The sequence below is a fragment of the Coffea arabica genome, chromosome 6e (genome assembly GCF_036785885.1).
Source record: "Coffea arabica cultivar ET-39 chromosome 6e, Coffea Arabica ET-39 HiFi, whole genome shotgun sequence".
Lineage (NCBI taxonomy): Eukaryota > Viridiplantae > Streptophyta > Magnoliopsida > Gentianales > Rubiaceae > Coffea > Coffea arabica.
The window spans coordinates 10931795-10953629 of record NC_092321.1 but is presented as its reverse complement, the minus strand read 5'-3'; the positions used below and the strand labels follow the sequence as shown (position 1 = coordinate 10953629).

Here is a 21835-nt window from a genome sequence, read left to right as displayed (position 1 = left end):
GCCACCCATTACAAAATTTAGCAGTCTGACAAAATTTTGCCCAGCAAACTTGAAGGTTTCAACGTTTATTTTTTGCAACGGTGCACTAAATTTGCAACGTTCATTTTTTCCAACAGTCATATTTTAAATTTTTAATTCTCTATATAAACACACAACACACTCTTTTTTTTTTCATATCCCACTATTCTACTCTATTATTTCTTTTACTCTCTCACTCATTTTCCTCAACCTTTGTGCACAATTTTTTAAAATTTCAATATTTTGTGATTATAGATGAAAATTTTAGTAGTTTTACAAATATATTAAATGCTCCAAATATAGAAAATTCATCATCCTCACAAAATCAAAACCCCCAAAATTTTCCAAATTTAATGAAAGTTAATACTTTATTTTTTAAAAATAACAAAATTATTTTTAAAAATTACTTTATTTATTTATGGGATATGAGTTATGTATTATTAAAATAAATATTTGATTTAATTGTAGACCCATGCTATTACACCTTGTGGAGTGTAATCCATTGTGAGTGAAAGTGTAATAAAAGAGGAGAGAATGGAATGTTGACGTGGCATGTGAATTACATTCTAAAGAGTGTAAACCACTGTGGATGCTCATAGAAGAAGATTTGTTAACTCCAAACATTGAGGGGGGCAAATAAGTTGCCTTATGGGGACATTATTGTAAATTCACAATATGAAAATAGCCAATTGAAAACGGAAAACGAACAGAAAAAATCAGCAGCAATTTTCATCTAAGGCTGTAAAAGCCCCAGAAAAACGGCATACTGACACTGCCTGTGTGCTCTCAAGATCTGTGTAGTTGGGGTCAAAGCAAACAAGCAAATCTGAAAATGGTGAATATCAATGGAGGCAGTGAAGTTGACTCTTCTAGCTGTCAAAGAAAAGGCTCAGTAACTCATGTCATCTTCGACATGGATGGCCTTTTACTAGGTATATTTATTTCTCGCTGACAAAGTCACTACTTGTATAGAGTTTAATGCGATTAAGTATTGAATCCCATAAGTTTTTTTGGACAGATTTGTCCTAGCATCCTGAGCTTTTGGCTTAAAGCCTTAAACTGTTCATGCCCTGTATTTGAATTGCCTTTTTTCGTTGGTTTGTTCATCAATTAACGCGCGAAATAAACAGCAAAAAGATAATTTCTTGAGTAGCTTAACGTTAATGCTCTCCATAACTGGTGGAGAAGCTTAATTGTTCGTTAAGTTTATATGTTTTTGGACCAAAATCATACTTAATGCTGTATACTTAGCTGTTGTAATTTTACCAATGTGGGTCCTATTTGACAATTGATGCTGGCAGGGTAAGTTTGGGGTGACACTTTTTCTCCTTGGAGGAGTAAGCAAATAATTGACAAATACTTGGGATCAATAGCTGTTGGCTTGTTCTTAAAATTCATTATAACGCCTGTGGTTCTTGTAGCTTAGGACTTTCATGGGAAAAGGATTGAGACTTTGAGGTTTTGCAAAAGCATTCTCGTTAAAGATACAATGAATTTTGCAAGTTTGATTGGCAGATACACATGTATGGACCACCTGATTTTCTATAGTCCATATATTGTGGTACTTTGTGAAGCCTAAAAATTATAGGAGAGGAACAGAGTGTTGGTTTAGCAATCTTCCTGTGGATTGGAGTAGTGTGCGGATCTATCCCACTTTGCAGTGTGTTAATTTCAGTTCACAAACTATTGAATCTGTGTCTTTTTACATCCTTGGGTGCTCTTCTATGCCTCGTGTACCTTTTAATATGCAATTTCTTTCTGAAAATGTCTTGAGGTGGATTTGTGCAGTTGCTTATCAAAATATTGAAGGAGAGGATTTGAAGCACACTTGCACAGAACTTTTAGATGGTATTTAAAATAATAACTTGTCCCTTTCTTTTTAGCCTCATGATGTATTGTTAACAATTGTTATTGATATTTATATTTTCAATCCTTCACCAAGAACAGACTTTTGCAAGCCATAGCAATCAAAATCCCTAGCATACTCCGGTGGATCAGGGCTTTGGATTTATTTCTTCTTTTATGATACTTTAAGCATTTTTTTTAAATTTTCCCTGATAATACTGATTATGTCCAATTTTATATAAAATAAGACTTGAATATGTCTTCCTTGAATTGGTGCTTATTTATGCATTGGAAGCTGGTGCTGAAATATCTGAAAGGATCTTAGGTCAGGAAGATTTAGTTTCCTTGGATCTTTTTACTTTCCATTCTTAGATCTGAGGATGATTGTAGTGATCTTTGTCTTAATGGGTACTTAGAGATATTTAATTGGTGAAGAAACAAACTTATACAGTTTCTAGATTGCTACAGATACAGAAAAATTCTATACAGAGGTGCAGGAGACTATACTTGCAAGATACAACAAGACTTTTGATTGGTCTTTGAAGGCAAAAATGATGGGTAAGAAGGCAATTGAAGCTGCTCGAGTATTTGTTGAAGAGACTGGTATTAACGATAAGCTGACAGCTGAAGATTTCCTTGTGCAAAGAGAGGATATGCTGCGGGACATGTTTCCAACTAGCGAACTCATGCCAGGTATTTTTGTATTTCCAACACGTAATATACTCTACATTATTTTGCACCTAAACTTTTTCCCTGTATACTCCTGGTTCTTGCTCTCATATACTAGATGCCACAGTTGGCTTGAGAATCTTGCATCTGGGTTCCTACATGTCAGTTTTTTTTTTTTAGAGGGAAACACATACGAGAGAGTATCATGAAAAGATCAAGAAGAAGGGGAGTACTACTCCCTTACATGGGACACTCGAATCTGTGGAAAGCCTTCCTACATGTCAGTTTGAAAGCACTTACCGAGGGAATCATGAGATAAAGTTATTTTAGCGACCGTTGACAGCAGTTTGATGTGATTCTCATCAATATTTGTTTCCATTCCTTTTGACATGGAAATACAAGTCTGTTGTGTGCCAAAGTTTCCAATGGATTTTGACAGTATGTTCTGAGATAGATCTGCTAAATAAGTAAAAAGATGTCTACTGAACTTCAACAAAATATTCATGTCAAAGATGAAAAAAAATGTACAAAAGCATGTTTTCTGAGTTTCTTATTTGGTGATTCGTTAGTTTATGGAATGATCCTGAGAATTGCAGATAAAATGATGAAACGTCCTGACACCAATTTAATTGCAAATCTCCTTTGCATTTCTAATTTCTTGGATATTTTATCTATACTGATTGTAGCTTTTTTCCTGAAGGGATTGTCCATTTTTACCCTTTTTAATCTTAAAATGGAAATTTCAAGTTTCAGGTTCCGAAATTTGGTTCCTGTGCTTGCTATTCTGTATTTGTTTAGTAGATGGTGGAGTACACCCTTTATCTTGGAGTCTGCTCATTCTTCTTCTTAAATTCTCCTCCTTCCACCTTGGAATTTTATTGAATGTAGTTCTATTGGGTTCTGGATGTTGGTTACTTTCCAAACTGGGAAGTGAATTGGCAGCTGACCTTTTTAAACTCTAGTGTTCAAGAATGGTTTTGTCATCTTGGAGTCTTCCTCTTTTTTTTTTTTTAATTACTTTTTCTTTGGGTAATAATTAGTTTATTGTTCTAAAGCTTTCAGTTACATACTCTTATTTCGTTGTTTTAACTTTTTCTTTCTTATGATCTTAGGAGCCAGCCACTTGATTAGGCACCTCCATGCAAATGGAGTACCAATATGTGTTGCAACAGGGTACAATACTTTGACCTTCATTCTTCTTGTCTTGTTCAGATTTTGAGTCACATTCACATAACTGATGATCTAAGCTTTTAGATCTTTGGATGTTGTCTTTATGCATTATAATCTGCAATTTCAAGTGTTAAAATGTGGAGACTCAGCAATCCTCTTGAATCTGGTTACAGTTCTCACAGACGGCATTTTGAGTTGAAAACACAAAGGCATGGTGAACTTTTTTCACTGATGCATCATATTGTTCTTGGTGACGATCCTGAAGTAAAACAAGGCAAACCCTCACCTGATGGATTCCTTGCTGCAGCTAGAAGATTTGAGGTACTGTGAGACAAAATTTTAGTTAGTACCTAAAAGGCAGAAGCTAATGAATTTCTGTCACTGCTTTCTTATGTTGCAACAAGAAAGTGTTGTAATTGGATCATCAATTTGCATATGGACAGGGCGGACCTATTGATCCTCATAACATACTCGTCTTCGAAGATGCTCCTTCTGGTGTCCTTGCAGCTAAAAATGCTGGGATGTAAGTCCTCATTACTTCCCCCTATAATGTGTGGATGTAGTAAACAAAACTTGGAATAATGCTTGTACAACATGGCATGAGATTCTGTGGGTTAAGTTTGTTTACAAATCATTGCAGGTCTGTTGTTATGGTTCCTGATCCTAGGTTGGACAACTCATATCATGAAATTGCTGATCAGGTTCTGAGTTCCCTACTGGATTTCAACCCCAAAGATTGGGGGCTGCCTCCATTTGAAAACTGAAGGATTCACACACTGTCAAGTTGAGTAATGATTGATTATCATAGAAAAGAGAAGTTTTTGGTTATTGGTATCACTTCTAATTGCTATAGGAATTCTTTTGTGTTTGTGATGATCATGTCATGAGAATTAACTAATGCAGTTGTTGGCGTCTAAATATTATTGAAAATTTTGCAATACGTCCAGATATTGCAACCACGAGTCTAAAGCATCTCCATGTTTGATCAAAGGTATCTCTCTCTCTCGACGATCTTCTCAGAAATAAATTAACGGAATTGCAACTCAAGTAAATAATATAAGAATTGCTCATTCCCCCAAACTACAGAAATTAAAAAAAAAAAAATTGAAAATTACTAGGCCATCTAAAACCAATGAAGATTCGAGCACAGAATAAAAGCTAGGCAACCTTGCAAGAAAGGGTGAAGCAACAATAGCGGGCTTGGTAGCTTGGTAGAGCTAGGATGAGTGTTGTGGCCTAACGTAAAAAACTAATTAAATGCCCGGCTGGAAAAACTGGTAAGATTGGCACTAAATTAAAGGACTAGAAAGCAGAAGAGGCCTGAGTAATATTACTCCCAAGTCCTTTAAATGTCTAATCTAAAGTCCTATTTTAACTACTAGGTCCTATGCCCTAACGACAGGAGCAGGGGGAGGAGGAGGACTGGCATAGGAAAATAAATGCCTGTCCTCACTCTAGACGTCAAGCTGGAATCTTCTCTGACCAATTTGGGAATGCAATTGCAATAATGTATTAGCCGACATTCCTGGTTCATAGCAAGCCGCGACATGCATGCATATCTGCTCCCGACCACCCAACGCCTCCCTTTTTAGCCGTCTTTATTGTCAAACACCTAAAGCGAACGGATCTGCGGTTTAATTCCGCCTGCATTGATGTGGGTCTACCTGAATTGTAAAATTCGCAAGGCATCTTTTTTCTTTTCTTTTCTTTTTCTTTCTTTCCTAGTTTCAAATGCGTGATTTCAGATCAGCTCAGTTCGATCTCGACAAGTAACAAATTGTCAAGTCACCTGATTCAAAGTGAACTTACTCAAGCGAGGGAAATCGTTCAAAAAGAATGTATACTTTAGAAACCAAAACGATACAAATCTCTAATGTTTTCTACGTGATGCCTGCCTTCTAGCTAAACTGTAATCATGGTGAAATGGAACTAATTAAGCCATTTTACCCGTGACTATATGTACAATATTGTCCACTAATACCAATATGAGGATAGAAAAGTATACCAGGATTAGATATTCACAGAGTCAATTCTTGGATGTTATTATTAAAAGATCACAAAAGAGTTCGGTGAAAATGTTCAGAAATTTCTATTCTAAAGCCAAGACCAAGTAGAGAATCTCCAATGCACTTGCTTGTTTTAATGATTCATGAGCAGCGGTCAGGATCATATGTATACTTGAATTTGACACATTTTTCAATTTATTATTGCTGTTAAAGTTGCTGCAAGTTCATTCATAATTGAGTATGTACAGATAGGTCACTAAGATTGTATGATATAATTAGATGGTTCGTAAACATGTAAGGCATGGGGTAGTTTTCTGTACAACACCAATCATCATCGAATGCAATCCCTTTGAGGCTAGACAAGTAAGCCAATAAGCTATCTAGTCCAAATCGATCGAGGAAGAAAAGGCATATATATATACTCTGGTTCGATACAAATGAAGAAATTTCTTTTCCGGTTTCTGGACTCTGGAATCGTGGCAATTAAGGTGTCTTCTTTGCTAGATTTTGCAGAAAAAAAAGACTAATTCTGAAACGTTATTGTCAACGTAGTAAGGTGACCTCACACGTTCTATACTTCAAATTAATTGAATTCCGGTTAATTAACTCACAAAGGTTGCTAGTAACTCTTGCTCCTCCACTTGTTTTATCACATCTTTCAAGGTTCTTTTATTAGTGGCGGCCCCATTTTTTGCTTTTGTTGTTTTTGTTTTAGCAATTACCACAGTCAAACTTTCTTGTGGAATGGAACAAAAAAGGTTTGGAGATGTGTCAAACCTCCTTTCAGGTTGTACCGATCAATAAATATTGTCCATTCCGGCAGGCAAGAAGAAGCAACAGCATCAAGGGGAATATATGATATCTAAGGCTTTGATATTCTTTTATTTGCAATTTCTTTTCTTCTCTTTCTGGGATTCAATTATTAATACGTATTTTAGCCTTTGGTGGTTGTTTTTCTCCATTCTTCATCCCCGAATCAGCATGTGAAATGGACTATAATTTTCCGTGTAATAGATCACCAAAACGTACTTGTCAGAAATCATCTCCGTCTTAGTGGCCTTGCTATTTCTCTCCTTGGATAAGCCAAAAAAAATTAAAAATAAAAAAGAATTTTGAGCCATGCATGGAAATCATGAACTTTCCTTCTAGCAGCTAAGTTTAGGACAAAGATCATCTTATTCATGGACTTGACAGCAGAAAAAGTACATAGTACTATGTCTTTCAGTTAATTTTGAGGAACGCATAGTACTGTATTTGACCACAACAGCGTTTCATCCTCACTCCACATTACCAGAGTCGGTAGAAGCATAGAGAAATTTTTTTTTTTTTTTTTTTTTGGTGCGTTGCAAAATCAAAATGATTTCAACACCCAAAACATAAGCAAAATTCTCAAAACCCGCAATGGCTAGTTCTCTACCTTTCCCTTTCTTGAATTTGCTTTTATTGGCAGTATTCTGATCCTTTTTGCCACCCTAACGAAGTCACTGCACAATACCCAGAGGAAAGAAACGATTGTAACATATAAATAAAGAAAAATATAATACGGTTAGAAACTTAGACCTAATAGGTATAGCGCATTTTAGGATTCTCTTACTCACTGCAAGAATCCTAGGAAAGCTAACTTCAGCATTGCATTTATCCAAGAAAAAAAAAACTTCGCATTGCAAAAAAAATTGTGGGATCTCAAGGATGAATGTGAAAAAATATTAGTAGAGTTTAAGATAGTTTTCAAGATTCATCTATGTACAGTAGTTTGATAGGATCTGGTTGTAGAGAGACTCACTTCCAGTTGAGGTCACCAACAAGAAGTAGATCATTTTCCATGTCTTCATAAGCAATGAGATGACCAGGAATCGCATTGGAAAGATCAAGTTCACCATCTGATGGGAGTCCAGTAGCATCCCCATCAACAAACATTTGTCTCAGGGCCCTAGCTAAGCTTTGGTAGCTTGTGTGCTTGTCAAGGCTAATCCGATGGCAAATGGAACGGCCTTCAAGAACAACAGTCAACGGTGGCACCAATGCCGAAACAAGATCATCATCAAAACCACCAGGAAACATTTGGATATTGTTTTTAGGGTTTGCCCTTAATGGTGATGGATTTGCACCACCACCAAGTAGTCTGGTATAGAAGTTGGGAGAGGCCGTGGGATTAATCTTTTGGTTTTCTTCTATTGCCTTGAGTCTCCTCTCTTGCCACCTCATTTTCAAAGACTCTTGTCTTTGAGAATCAAGATTGCTCATTTTCTCAAGCTTTTAAGCTTGTAGACAAAATGAAGAAAAGGGTTCAGCCTAAAGCTAGAGGTGGCATAAAAAGAGAGAGTTTGAGTAGAAGTAGAGTTCGTGTTTGTTGAAGTTGTGATGAGGCATGAGTGTGTGTGTGTGTGTGTAATCAGTAATGTGTATATATAATTATATATAGAAGATTGCGAGCACAAATGTCGGGTGATGGTCAGTAAGGTGTCTGAAACCGCCCTAAACTCTAGCTACGCATTTCAAATTTCGAAGCTGTTGCTATTAATTGGCTGTGAAATCAATTCACTGGAAATCTGATTCAAGTCTTCCACAACGACATGTGTAAAATACATTATGAAGACAGCTATGATGCAAGTATCAACTAGATTTTCAGACCCTGATCTGATTGGATCTTGTAAAAGATTTTAGGCAAACATTTTATAAGTACGATGTAGTTATGTGTTTGTATGTCCAGCTCCGTATGAAGTTTTCTACTCTTCTGGTAGCTAAGAATCATAAATTGTTACAGTTGGCCGCTTATAGGATCCGGGGCCGAGGAATTGAAAGCATCATTAGTGTGGACGTCTAGGCCTCCCTCATATTTTAAAATCAGAGCTCAGAACTAGCTATACTTATCCTCTTTTATTAGTATCATAGCTGATTTTGTACAGTTTCCTATATGGCGCAACTGATTTTGTACAGAAGATCGAACTCAAACCTTGCAATTGTTAGAAAATTTTTGCCACTTGATCACTAGACTTTGTGGTATGAGAGAAAGCAAGGGGATGTTTGCTTGTGAGTGAAAAAGAGGTCGGGGGTTGTCCCTTTTTCATCTTGACTATTTCCTTATGACACATAAATATAGAGACATATTGCATCAGGTACGCTGAGGCACGCATGTCCTCGAGTAATATTGTATTGGGAATGTGACTGTAAATTTGTATAATGCGTCAAGAAAAAGCAAGATGGGGAAGTTTGAACATAAACAAAGTGTGGTTTAACGCATCAAAAACTTCTTACAAAACTTATATAAATGGGGGAAAAGTCTTGTAAATTGGAGCTGCATGGACTCTGGAGACGACCGCGCTGCAGTCGGCGAAGGGTTCGCTAGTTTGACTCCTTGACGGTCGGGGACATCCATGTCCTAGCTTATTATGTGATTTTGGAGCAAAACCACTTCTCTCTTTTTAACTTCATTTTTTTTCTTCCTTGAAGGTATTCTACCTTGTCGTTTGCTTTAATATATGATGGACGTTTATGGGTCATAATTATTGCCATTTGAACCCATAATTGTCCAGCAAGCAGCATGGACGTCCAATATATTTTAGGGCTCTTGTCAATTTAACAATTTAGGAGAAAAGCATAAAATGGCTAAATGAAGAGTCGTTTTAATTTGTCTTTCAATTGGATCTGAATGCGGGGAGTACGACAATCATTTAGTCAACTAAAAATTGGATTAAATGAGAAAGACAATCTTTAATTGAGGAACTCCTGCATGCATGTAAGTTTACATTTCACCACAGTAAAATGAGCATTTTTTTTTTATTTTTTGAAGGAATGTACACTAAGATACACATTTGGTCTGCATTTGTTATAAGAGAATATCGAGAGCATACATGGAATTTAAATAATTACATAAATTTTAGATGGCAGAATAACTTATCCTTCCCTACCATTCAGCTTTTCTCTAGTAAGTAAATTAACTAGCACTAATTAAATGACAATAACCTTATGATCCTCGTCCTAATAACAGTCTGATGCTTTGTTGCTGAGAATTATAATCTGTATGAGTAGGATGGCACTGATTTAATTAGATTGGGACCCTTTTTTTTTTTTTGTAGGAAACTTAATAGGTTGTACTCAACTAGAGGAGGAGATGGTCTAGGAAGCTTGGGACCTGTATTTAACTTTAGAACTTGCAACTTCGGGCAGCTCCTTAAATATGATTTGGCAGGTAATCAATTAACTTGTGCGGCCGTGTCAGGCGTTTGGCAAACTTCTCCTAGGCACCAGGGTGCCTAATTAATAACATTGTACGTACGCAGTTAATATTTGATTATGTGTTTGAAACTTTTGTGTGATGAAAAACTGACAAAACAAAGGAACTACTCGCTTATCAGCAACTTCATTATGATAATATATGTCAATTATATATTGAGACAGCTTTTCAGTTGAAGCACTTAATTTGATGAAGTTCAAGTCTAGTGCCTTCTAAGATTTTTACATGCAGCACAGCTCTAGAAAAACACTGGACTCTCATAGAGGCTCTTAGGCTAGTACCTCTCTCGATCTTTTCCTATGATGACATTTTATTTCTTCAAATCAGAAAATAGAACTAATGAAGTTTTGCCTCTTTATTTTGTGGATTAAATCATTTCTAATTAGTACAACAGCAGTTAGCTCACTAAATTTCATTTGGGCAAATGAATAGATCGGAAAAGTTATGTGCCATGGCTATATATTGGCATACTCGATGCAAAAGAGTATGGCACAAATTGCACTCTAGTTGCCGTACGTACCAAGCGCTGGTGAACAACTTTAACATGTGGGCATCTATAATAATAACTGAGCCATTATCAGCATAACGGTCGCTGAGAGGAAAATTAACGAAAACGTGCATGGTTAATGAGCTACAATCCCAAGTATGGACATCAGGCAATGAAAACCATCGATTTAGCCTCTCTATTTGGTGGTATATCGTACGATAGGGGGAAGAAAAACCGAACGAAAAGATGCTAGAAAATCTCACATGACGAAATGCCGCATTCAGGAATTTAGGAATCAAGAAAATAGGAGGCTTCCAGTGAAGCCATGAACAGGGAAGTAGCTTTACGATGAGCTTCTTGTTCCAATTTCCTTGTGCTTGTTCAAGGGTCATTTGGCTGGTTATTTCTCTAACGGGCTTGCTCCAATTTGCTCGTGCTTGCTAATAGGGAAATGGTATCATAGATTATTGTGGTGATTGAACAACTTATAGGCATTACCTCTAGCTCTAGGGCTATGGCTTGTTATTATAATGGTGAAGTTTTTTTTTTAAAAAAAATGGTGAAGTTATAACGCTATTGTTTTGAAAGTTATAAATATTTATTAACTGTTAATTGTTTTTGAAAATGATTAAATTACTCCCTTAACCTCTCAAATTTGACGTTATTTTTTTACCTTATTTGTAAATTTTACATATATCTATTCTTAGTTTATATACACTTGCGTGGTTTACTTAAATCTCAACCAACAAAAAAGAAATTTTATCTTGGTCCATACAAACTACTTGACAAGCATGATAGTTGGTATTTGACAAACCAGAAATTACTAATTAGATAAATAAGGACCTTATTATTTTATTAAATTTTAATTTATGTAGAATTAATGGACTCCACAATTTTATTTCACTAAATAGTTAGTCTGACCAGGATAAGATTTCTCGCTAAGAAAGATTAACAACTAGAATTTTTTGTGTGTTTGTAGTAACCCTCAAGCAAGGAAGGATCGCAACCAGACTCATATTTGTGCGGCCCAACATAAATTCGGCCTTTAACCGCATAAGGACTTCACTGACATCTGGCCTTTATCTTAAAGTCACGTGCTGTCTTTGATCAAGGATCTTTTTGGGTAGGTAAAACAAAGCTTAATTCCAAAATGTGCCCTTGTAATGTTATTTCAGCAGTGAATTACCCTAATGTTCACAAATCACATAAATTGCCCCCTCTAAATTATGAAAAGACAGTCATACCCTCATATACTTATTTCTTTAACTGTTTTAAACTTTTGGCACTAAAAAACTAAATTTGTACACCAAATTTAACTTTTTGGCTCCAAAATTATGTTATTTTTATTCTTTTATGAAAAATTGTTGTATTAGTAAGGGTAAAGTCTCATGAATGATACAGTTAGATGCCAAAAATAGTTCTTTTTCAAGGAAAAACTGAAAGAAACATTTCCCAACTAAAGCTTAAATCTAAGTTTCATGATTTTACTTGAGTTTTGAGTATGAGAAAGCAGGAACAAATTTTGTTAAGATTAAAATTACAATCAGCTATTTTTTAACAAAAGAAACTATAAGATGTTTTGGGCATCTTAATTAATCATTCATGAGACTTTACCCTTATTAATATAACAGTTCTCTGTTTAAAAAAAAATAATTTTGGAACCAAAAGGTTAAATTTTAATAAACAAATTTAGTTTTTTATTGCCAAAAGGTTAAAACTGAAAAAAAAAAAAAAGTATAAAGGCATGACTGTCTTTTCATAATTTAGAGAGGGCAATTTGCATGTTTCGTGAATAAGGGAGGCAACGTGCTATTGAAGTAAGGAGATATTTTGGTATTGAGCCTTAAAACACAACAAATTTAAGTTACTTAGGAATGGAAATTTAACTTTTTGCTTAGTATATTACTTATCTTGTGTGGCTAAAGCTCGAGTTTCCATACTGTGATGATTACGTGACCCCCCAACCTCCTCTCCAAAAAAAGGCAAAAAGGTGATTCTACTGGTAAGGATGTTGATTAACAGGCCAAGCTGAAACGCATACTTCATTTTTCGTCCTCAATCATTTCTGTTCCTTTTTTGGAAGATTACTGCATCTTCTATATGATGATGTCTAGAATTTGACAAGACTTAAATAGGCCTACTCAATTAAATGGACGATTGAGCGTCATGAACTCCCAAGTCAATTACTACCAACTATCAATTCCTGGCGGATGGGAGAAATAACTCAACTGGGGGTTGTCCCAAAATGTGGCACCCATCATTTTTTAGCCAATGACTGTCCAAAAAACACATTCTGCAAAAGCAAATCGTGCATGATGGTGTTAATTTTCTCATGCATTCGACATATTAAGTAGCCAGCGATTCACGCAATAGTTGACAGCTGGGCTCATCTGTTCTTTTCATTACCGACTCCCATAGTTAGGGAGAAACACACTTTTCATACTCAAAGTTTGGGGTGTTGATCAATTTCATACTCAAAGTTTCACCCACAATACATTTCATCCTCAAAATTACGTAATTTTGGCCAATTAAGGACAATTGACAGGAAATGAAGAACAATTATTTAATTGGGACGGAACTTTGCATGTGAGAAGCAATTTCCCGTTAGATCCAACTTTATACCCAACAAAATCGGGTCAAACCAAATGGAGCCACTTTTTTTAATGGATGAAAATTTGGAAAATAGCAAAAGGAAAAAAGCTGCATTCTTCTTCTTTCTTTTCCATTCAGCCCTAAAAGTTTTTTTGGCCAATCTCACCGTCACAATTTCGAGCATCTGCTGGCAAGAAGGAAGGCATAGACAAATATTCATTAAATAACCTCCATCCCTAAAATTTCCATTAATTTTGGGATCCTACTTGGTTATGTTTCAAATTATGCCTTCTCAGGGCTCCTCGTACACACAAATTGGAGGATCATGCTTGCCGTTGGGATTCTCCCTTCAGCTTTCACCTGTTTTGCTCTGTTTATCATCCCTGAATCTCCGCGGTGGCTAGTAATGCAAAGCATGACGACCAAAGCCAGGTTGGTGCTTCTCAAAACAACTGAAAATGCAAAAGAAGCAGAGGAGAGATTAGCTGAAATACAACTAGCTGCAGGGCTCGCCAACGCTGGAAAGCACGAGGAGAGATCTGTATGGCGTGAATTACTAAATCCGTCACCCGGGGTTAAACAGATGCTCATTCCAGGTTGTGGAATTCAGACTTTCCAACAGATCACAGGAACGGAAGCAACTGTGTATTATAGTCCTACAATCTTTAAAGATGCCGGGATCAAGAGCAGTTCGGAACTTCATGCTGCAACAGTTGCCGTGGGGTTTACCAAAACAGTCTTCATCCTGATAGCTATTTTACTTATTGACAAAGTAGGTAGAAAACCACTTCTTTATGTGAGTACAATTGGAATGACCGCTTGTTTGTTCATTATGGGATTAACTCTCTCCTTCCTGGGGAATCGTCCAATTGGGATAAAGTTGGCCATTCTGTGTATGTGAAAATGCAGCATTCTTCTCAGTGGGAATTGGCCCAGTTTGTTGGGTTTTGTCCTCTGAAATCTTCCCTCTAAGGTTACGAGCTCAAGCATCCTCCATTGGGGCTGCGGGGAATATAGTCAGTAGTGGCCTGGTTTCCATGTCTTTCCTAACCATTTCTCATGCTATATATAGTAGGTGGAACCTTTTTTGTCTTTGCAGCAATTTCAGCTCTTTCTGTTGCTTTTGTTTACAAGTGTGTCCCAAAAACGAAGGGGAAATCACTAGAGCAAATTGAAAAGCTTTTTCAGACTGATGAGCATTGGAAAGGAGGCGAAATAGAGCTTGGAGATGTTGAGCATCTAGTGCTGAAGCAATGATAGTGATACTGGCTTGAATGTTTGCAGTCCTGCAAATATAAATCTAAGGACCAATATTTATAGACAAATATTTCTTATGGGCCACAGAGAGCAACCAAGGAATCTTCTTCCCGAATTCTCGCCACGCCAACAGATGCTCATTTTTGTTCTCAACCCACAGTTGCAGAATGGAGTTGATGAACCACTGCAGACTTCAGAACTTCTGCTCCTCATTCGGCAAAAATGAGACTTCAGAACCACTGGCAAATGCTCTAGGATGAAATGTTTAAAGATCCAGAGTAGAATTTTGTGGCTACAGAAAGGCATATGCAAATTCCCGTCAATTATCAGTGGTTCTGAAGTCTTGTGGTTCTGAATATCCAGAGATTGGCAAAAAAATTGTGGTTGCAAAAAAGTAGGGAAGAAGGAGAAGAATGTTGGTTGTTGTCCGTTGCAAATTATTGTTCCGTTAGATATAGCTCCATTTGGTTTTACCCATTTTTTGTTGGGTTTACAGTTGGTTCTAACGACAAATTTGCCATTTCCCGTCAATTGTCCTTGATTGACCAAAATTACGTAACTTTGAGGATGAAATGTGTTTTGGGTGAAATTTTGAGGTGAAATTGATCAACAACCCAAACTTTGAGGATGAAAAGTGCATTTTTCCCCATAGTTATTTCCATTTATTAATAGCATCCCTTTATTATTATTATTTTTTTTTGGTGGTTCGAAATTACGAATAGTGTCTATTATTGGTCCCAACCAAATTCCTCAGTACCAAGTCATGTCCAAAGACAAACATGTGCCTTGCTAGTTGCTACAGAAACTGCAATGTCCTCGTCCTCTCTTTTCCTCCCAGACATTTTCTGAAGTATGCTCCATAGGGACAAACCAATAACTTCGCCTTCATACTTTAGTTGTTTACCTTTGCAGAGGAAGAATAGCAGATTCAAGAAAGAAAAGTACGGTAGAGAAGACTGACTTGACAAAATACGTTTAACACTGGAAATAAAAACTTTAAATATATACGAGTTCAAAATCAATCCATGTCGGTGGGTCGGTCAAAACCATCTCCCTGTCTCATTAGTAATAATACAGACTCCCCAGTTTCCGGCAGCTATGCCTGCCTCTAAAAAGTTGCTACCAACCATTATTGGCACATATATATATATGTATATATATATGTTCAACATAAATATGGCATGTATTACTACTGTATTTATAACTTACATGAACCAAAAAATCCTCCAAAAGCAAAAGAAGAATTAATACAATAACACGACAAGGACACTTCCATTTTCACGCTGGCGGAGGAAGGCGGGGATACCTTTTGCACAATGCCTCCCCTTAATAACCTATAAAAGCATCGCGATCTTTTTTTGTCATTTTCCCTACTATCTTTTAGGGGCTGATCACCATACATCGCGCAAGTATCTTCCGCTCATTTGCAGATTCTTTACAAAGCTCTCAGCCTTGGAGCTGTCCATAGATCCCTGAAACAAAAAAAATCGGCAGACGCGTTAGCTTTGTGTCACACTGAACTTTTGACATGGTTGTAGGGGTCAGCTTATAATCCTTATGCCTCCTGCTTTAAAATGGAAAAACATGCACTTTACAGTCAAATACATGAAGGGCATCCGTCATGCGTTCTGTTATTAGTTTAGCTTTTTCATTTATTTTAAGTGGGGAAGGGGAGGCCCAACTTTGTAGGCGGGGCACAATCTCAAGAAAATGTCATTTGACATTACTACATAATTGATGTCTCTTCTTTTCAAAGTTTCAGGAGCCTCCACGACCACAAATGCATGCCAACACGTGGAAAAAGAAGTTGTGATCGGTTTTCCAGCCATATGGGAGTCACAAATGGTTGGTGGGTGCATTAGTGCAAGATTCACCAAATAGGTGGTAGGTAGGAAGGAATACTCCAGCCAAAAGTATCAACCAAATAATAGCAGCTAATCCTGTTAAGATACCTGTTCTTGCACAATGGTATGGAGAGTTCGGTGGACATCCCTGGCCATGCCTTTGGCATCACCACAGACGTACACATAGGCTCCCTCAGAAAGCATGCTCCAGATATCGGAAGCCTACAACACCCAATGAAAATTTAGGATTAACATCTCAAAAATAGTACTCAAAAACTCTCTAAACACACAAAATCTGAAAAACACAGTATGTAGCATGCAACACTCTTCTACTACCTTCTCTGCCATTTTATGTTGTACATATTGCTTAGTGGGCCCCTCGCGGGAGAAGGCAACAATTAGCTCAGAGAGTGCACCACTTTTAGCAAAGTGGTTTAACTCATCTTCATAGATGTAGTCCTGCAAGATTGGTGATAAAAGTCAGAAAACTTAGAAACTGGTATACAAGGAAACCATGTAAATACAGTTTCAGATATTGTAGCAATTCAATAAATGAGTCACCGACCATTTGGCGATTCCTGCATCCAAAAAAGAAGACTGCAGGACCAAGTTCAGTTCCTTCTTCCTTCAGAGCTAATCTTTCCTGAAATACAATTCAAATACACCATGTGTTAAACTTGACAGTGCTATATACCAACTAGGTACATGAAACATTAGGTGCTTTGAGACGAACCTGAAGGAAACCTCTAAAAGGAGCCAAACCAGTACCAGGGCCGATCATTATAACGGGTACTTTAGGATCAGAAGGAAGTCTGAAGTTAGATGTCCTGACGAAAATAGGAGCCCAGCTGCAGTCATAACTGTCCTCCGAAGGAATGGAATTCTGGGCAAACAAATAGGGCAATTGAGAAGTGAGAAGAATGCAAAGCTACAACGATTGAAAAATACGTGCCAAAGACAAAACAATGCCAAAAATTATACTTTTAGCGCGCTCGATATTTCAGCTATATGAAATTATCTCCAAATCACATAAACATAACACACTCTTATATGCAAGAAGAAGGGCCCGAAATTTCAAAAATGCTAAACTAAAATAACCAATACCTTCATCCATGTTGAACATACACCCTTGTGGATTCTTCCTGTTGGTGTTTTATCATAAACAAGAGCACAAGTGACATGAATTCTAGAGGGTGCCATCCTGCATGACAATCATGTAAACAATGAGGCCATCAGACCATCCATTTTTTAAATAAAACAAAAATAAAAATAAGAATAAAAAGCAACTCAAGAAGGTAATTAACTCTTCAAGGATGATTCCCATTTACAATGCTTAAGTGGAAACTGATTTAAATTAGCTTCAGTACCATTGGAGAAAGGTACAGAAAGAAATTAGACGTATGACGAAAGGAGATGTGGCAATTTACAAAGTCCACCAAGGACAAGAAAGAAGTTCCAACCACATTTACGAGTGACAGCCTTTCTAATACAAATTCACCAATACGTGATGCTGCAATTGTGAGTAGAAAAATAACCCAGCATACCTTGGCGAGGAAGATATAGAATAGAATCTAGGCTGCAAACGTGGGGCAACTGCAGCAAAGAAAACTCCAAGTGGAGGTTTTGCTGATGGAAATTCAGCCATCACCTCGAGGAGGCTTCTCTGGTTTGCAACAACCCATTGTGCATATTCATCCTGGAAAATGATATGATGTATCTCCATGAGGAGCAATTAAAATCACATTGGGAATAAAAGTTACTAGGAAACAGGTTGATACCTTTCCAGTTGGGGATGCAAGATGCCTTAACTGATCAGCCTCACTAGGATCAGATGCATAAGCTGCCAGAGCTAGCAAAGCGGACTGCATAGCATGGGATTGAGCATTAACACATCATAGTTCAATGTGACTCTCAAATGCCCAAGATATTAACATGATTATTGACATACCTTCTTAGGAGAACCTAAAAGATCAGCATATTTAGTCAGAGCAGTTCGTAATGTACAGGGTGGGAAGGGAGGTGGCAAGGAGCTTCCACCAAGTGGTGTGCCATCTTCTTTATCAGTGTGAATGGAGAAGTACGTCTCTGGTGGCAAATTCAGTAACCTTTCAGCCTCCTCCACAGTTTCACTTAGATTTTCACAATACACGCCAACATGATCTCCAGTTTCGTACCTGGATACAACAGACACATCAGTGAACAACACTAGCACAGAAATAGAGAATAATAGCCTTATTGCTGCAATGGTCAATGTAACAGCTGTCTAGGAACTTCAGAAACAGGAAAACAGAAGCTAAGTTGCAAAGGAAATATCAACTCACTTAATTCCAGTGCAAGAAATGTCAAACTCCAGATGCGTGCATGAACGATCAGAAGCAGGAGTATGAAGTTCCTTCCTTACAGCAATATTAGATCTTCAACCACGAAATGCAGATATATTAGATTGTGACATGAAAAGCATGATTTTGCTAACGTCATACAAGCCTACTCCTTTTTTATTTTTCATCTCCAAAAGATCTTGGAAGCACTATCTATACCTGCAAGGATGCTGTGCATCAATAACAGCATGACCATTAGCGTGTCCATTTGCTCTATCATCTAAAACTGGTGAATCTGATCTGTCGTGGAACACAACCCGATATTCCAAAATAGCAGCAGTGTAAGGAGTAGCAACAGATGCTTCATCACCATCCCTTAGTAGTTTATCCAACTCAGGCCACACATTTTCACGCCTGGATAAGCAAAATTATGAAACATGGTTTAAGTTTGTACGAGCACAAATGCAAGGCATGATATACTGGATTTTGTGTTCATGCAGATTCTTTGTACAATCATACCATGCAGCAAAGTCATCTTCAATGCACTGGTCATCATCTCCAAGACCAACAGGAACAAGCCTCTTAGCACCTGCAAAGTTGTAAGGAGAGGAAAATATGGAGGTGAAAAATTCCTGACATGATTAATGTTTTGAAAAGTAAAGAACGGACTATCACAATTAGTTGTAACAGAGAGGAAAACAAAGACATATTTGACACAACATGCAAAGTTCACTGAAAAAAGCGGCGAACAGCCATGCTCTCTCGTCATACATTCTGTGGTCGTACATATAAAGAGCAGCATTTTTAACAGCCTAATCTTCAACTTAACACACAGTGCAGCGAATACTGTAGCAGAAAATAGGATGGCGTGGCCAGGATTTTAATTTCTATACCATTTACACAATGGTAAGATACGGAGCACAAAAGCACAACTGGAATCATCAAAAGTTCATGACAGTCAATGGATTAAACTCTCCCTATTCAAGGATCATAACAGCAGTCCCAACATCCCCCATTACATTACTCAAAAGTGTAAGTCCATAGAATATAAATTACCTTGCTCAACACAAAGATCATCAACCACTTTTGCAATCTGTTCCCAAGTTATCAAAGATATATAACCGTCAGTAAAAGATTATACAACATAAGTGCACAATACAAGTCCTTCACAGAGCAGGGATATACAGAACCAGTCCAGACCTTGTTGAAATGCTCGTATTGTCTGTTGCCAAGACCAAAAACTCCATAACTAAGGTTCTTAAGCCAGTCCCCTCTTTCTTTTCCCTGCGCACAACCACATTTTAAAAGATCAACGGGAAGATCATATCCCAACTCAGTTTTCCAAAATAGCACTAAGTGTAGAAAATGAGCATATATACATCTCAAAAATCTAATTTTTCTTTTTTTTTCCTTTTTCTTACCTCGGCAAACCATTTGTAGAATCTCGCCGCATTGTCAGTTGGCTCGCCATCTCCATATCTGAAATCAACCATACTCAATTAGTAAAATGTGAAAAAAAAAAGCCTCTCCCAAAAAGGTGATGTATTTAAGCAATAAAGAGGCAGTTCGGCAGTGATCAGTAACAACCAATTACTATAACTCACGTGGCCAAGAAGAAAAAAGCCAAAGTCTCTTTTTTCAACTTCTCCTCGTATTCCTCATCATCAGCAGCATAATCATCCTATCAAGCATCAGCCACTCAATCATTTAGACGAAGCCAATATCATGTCAAACACAGAAACATGGCAGTAAAAGCTTGCCACCAGAAAGAACATGAGGTAAGAAAAATAAATGAAGGAAGGAAACAGAAGAATAGCTTACCAAATCAATTACTTTGAAAACAGCCTTTTCATATCTAGCTTTAGCTTCGTCGGCAAGTGCCTAAAAAAGGGATCAACGATTCAATTACCCAAACTAAAGAAAAAGGCAGAGCATTCCCATTTCTACTTTTTTTTTATACAATTGAGATGACCAAATTACACTTCGCAATTCACAAATTCCCACGGGAAGTTTATCCCAACTAACCAAATTTGACATATTCAGCAGGGCAATTTTGTCCTTCCAAATTTTTGTCTAGGCATCAGAATTGATTTGATTATGACACTATATTTCTTCTTTTTGCCCTTATTTTTGAATATTCCGGAGAATCAAATCAAATGGAGTTCATAAAATAATAAGGTGGATTTTTCAGGTGACAACACACCTTAGCAAAGCCTTCAGCTGTACCAGTCTGGGTTCCAAAAAAGATGGTAACTTTTGTCCTTCCATCATCAATTTCCTCCGGCTCCTCCACGGATTTCGTCATAATAAGTTTCGGCGGCTCCGCCACTTTCTTGGTAGAAGCCGACGACCGCCGCCAGACCAATGCAACAACGCATCCGATCAGCACAGCAACCGAGGTCGTCAGTATCATCATCAACTGTCTATTCTCCATCAGCATCGCCACCACCGCCGGCGGCAACGGACCACCGGACTCCGACGAATTAGACCCGTCAAATTTAGCTCCATTAAAGATCGCAGCCATCAAATCGAAAGGTGACAACTTCTCTGGGCTAGAATCCATCTCCTCTCGACTGGGTGGAAGCTAAAACTAACTTTAAAAGAAAAAATTCCAACTTTTTCGCCGGCCAGACAGACCCAGTTCAAGAAATGCTACAAAAGTGAGGAAAACTTGAGTTTTCCCCACTGAAACTGGAATTTCTCAACTGGGTAGGAGTTAAATCGACGAATATATCAAAATTTTGAATGCTTAGCTGAAAAAATCAAGCTGCTTTTGCTAAATTTTCTCGCAGGTCAGATTGCTTTAGGGGGGTTGGTGAAAATTGGTGAGGTTTGGCGAGAACTGTCCGTCCAAATTACTATCTAATAATGTGGGAAATGAGAAAGGGAGCTGACTTTATATGGACAACCAACGCAAGCGAGAGACAAGCAATGGGGAAAATTAAAAAAAAAATTAAACAGCCTGCCAAACCAGACTGGTCATACCCACCTAACACATCTTAACCATGGTTAAATGAAATTAATGAAAGGGAGAGGAAAGGGGGAGGACGAAGGAGGAACTTGGAAGAGGAAGACTTCCAACTTTCAATCCTGCCTGCTTGCCTCGGGACTGGACCGGGTGATGGGTTTGTTTTGTTTATAATTTTTAGATTGACTAATTAATGCATGGATTTTTTTTTGGGTTAAAAATTTAAAAAAAATTAAAAAATTGTTTTTTTTTTCTATTTGGAGTTTAGCAGTAGTAGAAGTATGCTAAGTACTATGATTACTCTCTTTCAATTTTTATTTCAAGTTGTTGAATATCAGAAATGCCCTTTTCTGTCTTCTTTTTTATTTTTTTCCTTTCAGAAATGCTCTTTTCTGTCTCATTGTACTGAAGAATAATGGGCAGAAAA

At 37.3% G+C, this 21835-nt stretch overlaps 3 protein-coding genes and 1 pseudogene across 5 annotated transcripts; 2 read left to right on the top strand and 2 right to left on the bottom strand.

Moving 5' to 3' along the window:
* Positions 1 to 729: 729 nt before the first annotated feature.
* On the top strand, positions 730 to 4642 carry LOC113697425 ((DL)-glycerol-3-phosphatase 2). Of its 3 annotated transcripts, XM_072055228.1 has the most exons (7): positions 730 to 950; positions 1807 to 1866; positions 2332 to 2556; positions 3645 to 3705; positions 3876 to 4023; positions 4146 to 4225; positions 4343 to 4642. In XM_072055228.1, the coding sequence occupies exons 1-7, from the start codon at positions 851 to 853 to the stop codon at positions 4464 to 4466; spliced, it is 798 nt and encodes a 265-aa protein (XP_071911329.1). In that variant the 5' UTR covers positions 730 to 850; the 3' UTR covers positions 4467 to 4642. The 3 variants fall into 3 exon arrangements, with proteins under 3 accessions (XP_071911329.1, XP_027072829.1, XP_027072831.2); XM_027217028.2 differs by lacking the exon at positions 1807 to 1866 and having other exon boundaries at positions 733 to 950; XM_027217030.2 differs by lacking the exon at positions 730 to 950 and having other exon boundaries at positions 1849 to 1866; positions 2322 to 2556.
* Positions 4643 to 6953: 2311 nt separating this feature from the next.
* On the bottom strand, positions 6954 to 8015 carry LOC113695036 (auxin-responsive protein IAA33-like). Its single transcript, XM_072054102.1, has 2 exons — positions 7492 to 8015; positions 6954 to 7192 (listed from the first exon to the last, which is right to left on the bottom strand). The coding sequence occupies exons 1-2, from the start codon at positions 7950 to 7952 to the stop codon at positions 7114 to 7116; spliced, it is 540 nt and encodes a 179-aa protein (XP_071910203.1). The 5' UTR covers positions 7953 to 8015; the 3' UTR covers positions 6954 to 7113.
* Positions 8016 to 13247: 5232 nt separating this feature from the next.
* Positions 13248 to 14278, top strand: LOC113728791 (probable polyol transporter 4; annotated as a pseudogene).
* A 974-nt stretch (positions 14279 to 15252) lies between these two features.
* Positions 15253 to 21545, bottom strand: LOC140009503 (NADPH--cytochrome P450 reductase-like). The gene is made up of 18 exons (XM_072055227.1): positions 20644 to 21545; positions 20262 to 20321; positions 20045 to 20121; positions 19862 to 19919; positions 19641 to 19724; positions 19497 to 19533; positions 18960 to 19029; positions 18660 to 18854; positions 18444 to 18536; positions 18071 to 18296; positions 17901 to 17984; positions 17667 to 17818; positions 17227 to 17323; positions 16856 to 17005; positions 16688 to 16765; positions 16459 to 16581; positions 16231 to 16344; positions 15253 to 15750 (listed from the first exon to the last, which is right to left on the bottom strand). Exons 1-18 carry the CDS (start codon positions 21001 to 21003, stop codon positions 15670 to 15672), a joined length of 2139 nt encoding a protein of 712 aa, XP_071911328.1. The 5' UTR covers positions 21004 to 21545; the 3' UTR covers positions 15253 to 15669.
* Positions 21546 to 21835: the final 290 nt, after the last annotated feature.